General features: G+C 35.5%; 2 protein-coding genes across 2 annotated transcripts in view; both read right to left on the bottom strand.

The window, feature by feature from the left end:
• Positions 1–2,751, bottom strand: part of LOC100635183 (THO complex subunit 5 homolog A-like) — a 5,273-nt gene extending 2,522 nt beyond the window's left edge. The window contains exons 1-3 of the mRNA XM_019995346.1: positions 2,653–2,751; positions 2,339–2,388; positions 1–88 (exon numbers count right to left, since the gene is read on the bottom strand). The exon at positions 1–88 is cut by the window's left edge and continues 34 nt beyond it. Of these exons, the coding sequence (XP_019850905.1) occupies positions 1–88; positions 2,339–2,378 (128 nt within the window). The 5' untranslated portion in view covers positions 2,379–2,388; positions 2,653–2,751. The remainder of the gene's footprint in view (positions 89–2,338; positions 2,389–2,652) is intronic.
• Positions 2,726–5,112, bottom strand: LOC109581320 (THO complex subunit 5 homolog). Its single transcript, XM_019995347.1, has 5 exons — positions 4,742–5,112; positions 3,726–3,940; positions 3,415–3,490; positions 3,293–3,363; positions 2,726–2,851 (listed from the first exon to the last, which is right to left on the bottom strand). Exons 1-5 carry the CDS (start codon positions 5,057–5,059, stop codon positions 2,749–2,751), a joined length of 783 nt encoding a protein of 260 aa, XP_019850906.1. The 5' UTR covers positions 5,060–5,112; the 3' UTR covers positions 2,726–2,748.
• Between the last annotated feature and the right edge of the window lie 2,388 nt (positions 5,113–7,500).

The following is a 7,500-nucleotide window of genomic DNA, read 5'->3' as shown; positions in this document are numbered from 1 at the left end:
TCTTGTTGTGTTTCTTCTTTCTGTCCGGTAGTGTCAAAGGTCTTTGCTTCTTCGAGATTACCATCGACAATGACTTTAAGCAAAGAATCTTTAACAAGAAAAGTATATCATAATGATTATGCTTGTTAAAAATGGCTATAACTCAAAAAATTGAAGTTAGAAACAAATCAAACTTTCTACATAGCATGAGGAGATCAATATGCATCAGAATATGTAATAAAAATTTGGGGTGATTTCGGAGCCATTTTTGAAAAAAACCATGGGCTATATATATAGCCTTGGGTATTTTTCAAAAAATGGCTCATTTTAAAAAGTGGCCGTAACTTGGAAAATTGAAGTCGGAATCGACTCAAACTTTCTACACAGTATTAGGACATCAATATGTATCAGAAAATTTAATACAAATTTGGGGTGATTTTTTAGCCATTTTTGAAAAAAACCATGGGCTATATATAAAGCCTTGGGTATTTTTCAAAAAATGGCTCATTTTAAAAAGTGGCCATAACTTGGAAAGTTGAAGTCAGAATCGACTCAAACTTTCTACACAGCATTAGGACATCAATATGTATCAAAAAATTTAATAAAAATTTGGGGTGATTTCGGAGCCATTTTTTGGAAAAACCATGGACTATAGCCTTGGGTATTTTTCAGAGTTTTGACGTTTTTTAAAAATGGTTGTAACTTGAAAAATTGAAGTCAGAATTGACTCAAACTTTCTACACAGTATTAGGACATCAATATGTATCAAAAAAATTAATAAAAATTTGGGATGATTTTTTAGCCATTTTTTGAAAAAAAACCATGGGCTATAGCCTTGGGTATTTTTGCAAAAAATGGCTCAATTTTAAAAGTGGCCGTAACTTGGAAAATTGAAGTCGGAATCAACTCAAACTTTCTACACAGTATTAGGACATCAATATGCGTCAAAAAATGCAATAAAAATTTGGGGTGATTTCGGAGCCATTTTTCATAAAAACCATGGGCTATAGCCTTGGCTATTTTTCAAAAAATGGCTCGTTTTTAAAAGTGGCCATAACTTGGAAAGTTGAATTCAGAATTGACTCAAACTTTCTACACAGCATTAGGACATCAATATGTATCAAAAAATGTAATAAAAATTTGGGGTGATTTCAGAGCCATTTTTTGGAAAAACCATGGACTATAGCCTTGGGTATTTTTCAGAGTTTTGACGTTTTTTAAAAATGGTTGTAACTTGAAAAATTGAAGTCAGAATTGACTCAAACTTTCTACACAGTATTAGGACATCAATATGTATCAAAAAATTTAATAAAAATTTGGGATGATTTTTTAGCCATTTTTTGAAAAAAACCATGGACTATAGCCTTGGGTATTTTTCAGAGTTTTGACGTTTTTTTAAAATGGTTGTAACTTGAAAAATTGAAGTCAGAATTGACTCAAACTTTCTACACAGTATTAGGACATCAATATGTATCAAAAAATTTAATAAAAATTTGGGATGATTTTTTAGCCATTTTTTGAAAAAAACCATGGACTATAGCCTTGGGTATTTTTGCAAAAAATGGCTCAATTTTAAAAGTGGCCGTAACTTGGAAAATTGAAGTCGGAATCAACTCAAACTTTCTACACAGTATTAGGACATCAATATGCGTCAAAAAATGCAATAAAAATTTGGGGTGATTTCGGAGCCATTTTTCATAAAAACCATGGGCTATAGCCTTGGCTATTTTTCAAAAAATGGCTCGTTTTTAAAAGTGGCCATAACTTGGAAAGTTGAATTCAGAATTGACTCAAACTTTCTACACAGCATTAGGACATCAATATGTATCAAAAAATGTAATAAAAATTCGGGGTGATTTCAGAGCCATTTTTTGGAAAAACCATGGACTATAGCCTTGGGTATTTTTCAGATTTTTGACGTTTTTTTAAAAATGGTCGTAACCTGAAAAATTGAAGTCGGAATTGACTCAAACTTTCTACACAGTATTAGGACATCAATATGTATCAAAAAATTTAATAAAAATTTGGGATAACTTTTTAGCCTTGGGTGTTTTTTAAAAAATGACTCATTTTAAAAAGTGGCTGTAACTTGGAAAATTGAAGTCAGAATTGACTCAAACTTTCTACATAGCATTAGGACATCAATATGTATCAGAAAATGTAATAAAAATTTGGGGGAATTTCAGAGCCATTTTAAAAAAAAACCATGGGCCTTGGGTATTTTTCCAAAATTTGGAGTTTTAAAAATGGTCGTAACTCAAAAATTATTTGCCAGAAACAACTCAAACATTCTACATAGCATGAGGACATCAAAAAAGACTTCTCGCTATTTATAGTCCAAAACCCTGCAGGTACTTACCCTCAGCTTTACTGTATCCTTCACTCTGAACAAACAGCATGTACAATGGCCTACACAAGAACAGGATAGAAGTATGTATATTACGTGCACATGCTTACTACCATATAGCGGTTTTTTCAAGGATAATAATTTTTGCAAACATCCAAAAGATTACATAATTAATTATCGCAAATTTCCATTATATTCTGCCATCTTGTACCGTATTAAATTGATTTTCAAGGAGCTTAATGTTGCGAATCTTAAGAAATCCACAAAATTTGCAAAAATTTTTTATCCTCAAAAAACCACTATACGGTATACTGACACTACAGTACCTAGGCAGCAAGACGGCCAGCTTACGCTGCTCCCTCTCCCAACTGACAGGAGTATCAAAGAACTCTTCCAGGGCCAGAGAAGAGACTTTGAGCTGCTCAAGGGCCTGGGCGGAGTCTTGAGAGCTTCTCCTCTAGTTTTTGAGTTTGCTCAAGTTTTGATTTTATCGAGGCTTCCAGTGAAGACTGTCGCGATGCTAGCCTGCGAAGAAAAATAGAGTATCATTTTTGTCAAAAGAGAAAACATGTACCGTAAATCCTCAAATAAAAGCCGGGTGCAAATAAACGCCAGGTTAGCAATAAAATGGAACTATAAATACGCAAATGTAGCCTACAAATATTATAGATGCCTCGTAGATACTTGGTTAAGCATCCTGAAATCACTAGCGTGTGGTCACTCCCGAGTTCGAATCCCACTGTTGACTCAATTTTTATTTTATTGTCTCACTTCTTTTCGAGGTCCAAATGTCATTTTAAGAAATAGACACCCAGGCTTTTATTTGAGGATTTACAGTAGTGAAATGTACATGCATTAGATTTAGATAGTGTGTTAATTTTAAGTACCAGATAAATCGCTATTGCCATAGGAGCTCTATAGTATTAGATGTTTATGTACATGTAAAGGACCAGGGCAATAACTTACTGCTCTCGCTGCTTTAATTCCCATTCCAGTCTCGCTAGCATGAGTTTATGAGAATCAGTCTTTGTCACTTCCTAATAAGGTCAATATGAAGTAGACAGTGGGTGTGGCTAGTAAATACTCACTGGATTGCTGAGAGACTCTGGAGCACTTTCATAAAACTCTTGTTCCGAAATTAAATCAATATCATCGTGTTTTGACCTAAAGAAAAAGTCAACAAACATGCACAAAACTCTATGCATCATATAAGTGGCTATTTCCCAGTAAATTATACTTTGCAAAATCTACTAAATTTCTAATTTTCAGATTTTAATTTTGCAACTTCAACCATATGCCATGCGGGTACCATATTAAATTGATTTTCACAGATTTTATTTTCGCAAAACAGGAAGGAATCCACAAAAAGGCTTCAGTACTTGCCCTCAGCCTTACATACTTAAACTCATAGCAGCTGGTGATTTCCTTCTGGAGGTGCTTGGCCTCGTATTGAAGGTTCTGGAGTTGAAGGTGTAGCTCGTCGATGCTCAGTTTCCTCTCTTGAGTCCCGTCCCTCGTCTCCTTGCAATAAAGATTAGAGACCCTGTTCAACTGACGGAGTAAAGTGAATAGTATGACACTTGTCCTACGCTGGGTAGAGACGCTTTTTGAATCCTGCAACAATGCAAGAAATAACACGAATAACAATGACCCCCCAACTATATTTGTTTTATAATAGAGGATATGCGTGCTAAGTATATTCATTGCAAAATAAATGTATTCATTGCATACCGTATTAACTTTCAAGAAAAAAAATTAGTTCGTTGGACGTCAACTTTCCATTGGCAGCAATGGAGAAATGATAGAAAAAGGCTTGGTACCAGGAAACTGCTCTGTATTTCTTGATAGCAATCTTTTAGGTGACTACTAGACCCCATTAGATCCTCAGGATGCTTTCTAAGCTTCCGAAAAAGGCCTCAAGAAGGTAGCAAGGCAAGAAAATGTGTTTTCCCCCATTGAACTCTTAATAAACTTGACGTCCAACATGGCGGCCAATTTACTGTGTGGGTTAGATATACGGTACTAAAAAGCTATGAATATACTTAGCACGCATATCCTCTATATTAAGAGCAATGTGTGCAAGATGGGTGAATTTTATTGGACATAATTTTTGTTTAGAGAAGGATATATAATCAGATTGTATATACTGTAGTTGGAATGATAGGCTAACAACACAGTAATATGCACATGTAATGCATGAAATTTTGGTGGTGAATCATACTACATTTGTACACATGTAGATAGTTTTGAAAATCAAGAACTATAATATAAAATTTAATTCAGACTTTGTGCATAGCCAATATAAAATCTGCCAATTGCATTTTTAGAGAAACTGATGTAGAAAACATTTTTTAAAATGAAGCTAAAAATGATTCTTTTAATAAAATGGATGCACGTGATTCAATGATAACTTACAGTACTGCTGGATTCTCCGGATTTATTGTCTTTCACTGAGAGTATAATATCAGCTAGTCTCTTGCAGGTTTCCCTAGCAGCTACCGGCACGCTGGTGTATCCCTCAGCTGGTAATAGCTCGCCGTAGAGTGGAAGACCTCCTAGCATTCCGCCATTTTCTCTGGTTGGTGGGACAAAAGGAGGACGAGTTTCCACCTTCTGTCTCTTGGAATCTGACTCCTGGCCTTTCTCCTCTTCTCCTTTAGGACGCTTCTCTCCACCAGAGCCTCCAGTAGTCCTGCTACTGTGACCATGCTTCCTTTTTGAAGTGGTAGACATATTTTACAATGGCACTCCTTTTGACCGCACCTTATTTTCACCCACGTGTTTTCACGTGGAAAGTTATAGAGACTGTGCTTTTTATTTACTACGACATAAAAAGCCAAGAGGAAGGACGGAGACTGTGTTATTGTCTACTAATTTCGTTTGGTCTAGTTTGAAGTCAATCATATCTTTCAATGTTTTTATAGCTGCTCATTTGGCATCTTGTTTTTAGTTACCTATAGTGCCCAATAACAAACAAGACATTTTATAAAAGCAGCTAAAAAACATTTATCAAACATCACTGTCCACTGATGGATAATATCAACTATACTTCAACAAGATTTCAAAATGATCACACAGTAGCTCCATTATTTCATCGAGCTGAGAGTCGCAATACTGCAGATCCAGTAAAACTCTCACCAAGCAAAGAAAGCCTACAGCTGTCTTCTGAATATACTGGAAATGGCCACGAAACTCCTCAAGAGACAACATATTCTCAGCTCAGGGATTATTCTCACCTTGCACACTCTGGCCATTCATCACAGCAACTATTGAAGGCTGGGGATCAACAGGAAACAGTATTCGCATCAACTCGATTTTATGATGACATTACTATTAATAACAATAATGATCAGTACGGTCCCAGAGTTAATGATACTACTAAACCTCAACAGTCTCCTTACCAGTGGAATGCGATAGGAAAGATCTCACATACGGCCATACTGGTACTCATGCTGCTGCTGTTGGTAAGTATATTTGTGATGTTGCTTTATTTGGTGACAAAGGATTCGTGTGCATCATGTACAAGCAATACAGTTAATGATAGTCCTGGCTTTACAGGTATTAGTGGCAGTATTGGTAGTAACTTGTCTCTTCTCCAGTATAAAATGGATCATTTATTAGATCAAATTGCACAGCATGATGAAAACACAGCAATTATCAATAATGCATCAATGCAAAATAAAATGGATGATATCCTCCAGCAGATCACAATCCATCAAATTAGCACCGATAGTTTTCTACGCAAAATAATTACTTCTACCACTGAGTCTGATTCAACTGTAGATGACATATTGCTTGCAGTAAATCAACTTTTGGCTCTAATAAACGTGACTTTACGTCCAAGCTCATGTCGTGACATCAATCACATACTGCCCAACAGTCCTTCAGGATACTATCATGTAAACACTGATCACCGTGTTTACTGCAATATGGGGGAGCTGTGTGGGGAGAAAGGAGGATGGACAGGATTGGGCTTTCTCAATATGTCTGATCTTACACAGAATTGCCCTTCTGATTTTCAAGAACATTCACCTTATACTAACATTAGGACTTGTAGGAGAAGTATGTCTAATTCTGGTTGCTCTAGTGTGAATCTTCCAACAAATGATATTGCATACACTCAGATATGTGGTAGAGTGATTGGATACCAAAAAGGTATTACTGATGCTTTAAGCCATGGCAGCAAGGATATTGCTTCCACTTATCTTGATGGTGTCAGTATCACACGTGGGTTTGCTCCTCGTGAACATGTCTGGTCTTTTATAGCTGGACAAAGATCAAATTCTCATTTAGGATCAAATTGTCCTTGTAACACTGGATCTACTGTTAGTGTACCAGGGTTTATTGGAAATCACTACTATTGTGAATCAGGTAATAACTTTACACACAATGATCGGGCTGCATATTACAACACTGATCCATTGTGGGATGGTGAAGATTGTCTTTCACTTGAATCTTCTTGTTGTAAATCAAAGGCTCTCCCATGGTTCCACAGGAATTATAATGCTTCATCTGCCAGTGATCTTGAGCTAAGAGTGTGTCGTACTGCAGACCAAAATGATGAAGACATTCTTATTGAAATGTATGAGATTTATATCAAGTAATTTTAATTTTCATTTATCATTAGTACATCTTTTTAAATATCATGACTCAAACAATATTGATCTGTTGTTTTTGTTTGATTATGTATCATTTAATTGTTCATTGTGTGTGTATTTTAGTTACTTTTTTGTAAAACAGTTACCAATGCTAATCACTTGGTGGTAGTTCATTGAGGCTACTGTATGTATGATCATGAGTTGGTACATATGAAGCACTTAAACTCAGTGATGCATCATACAGGGTATTGATAACAGTTCTTCTTTCTAAAGCATTGCTCTCCAAGTGTGGCCTATAAACAGTAAAATAACTTATGATGATATGGTTATAGTTGATAACATCAACTATACTTCAACAAGATGGCAAAATGATCACGCAGTAGCTCCACTATTTCATCGAACTGAGAGTCAAAATGTTTGCATGTGGAGACTTATAGATACTGTGCTTTTATAAATTATTTAGATCTACTACTTTAATCACATGATAATATGAAAAGCCAAGAGGAAGGACGGAAACTGTGTTATTGTCAACTAATTTTGTTTGGTTTAGTTTGAAGTCAATCATATCTTTCAATG

Source organism: Amphimedon queenslandica, unplaced genomic scaffold (genome assembly GCF_000090795.2).
Source record: "Amphimedon queenslandica unplaced genomic scaffold, v1.1 AMPQUscaffold_13447, whole genome shotgun sequence".
Lineage (NCBI taxonomy): Eukaryota > Metazoa > Porifera > Demospongiae > Haplosclerida > Niphatidae > Amphimedon > Amphimedon queenslandica.
Note: the sequence above shows the minus strand (reverse complement) of the source record. Positions and strands in the feature narration are given on the sequence as shown.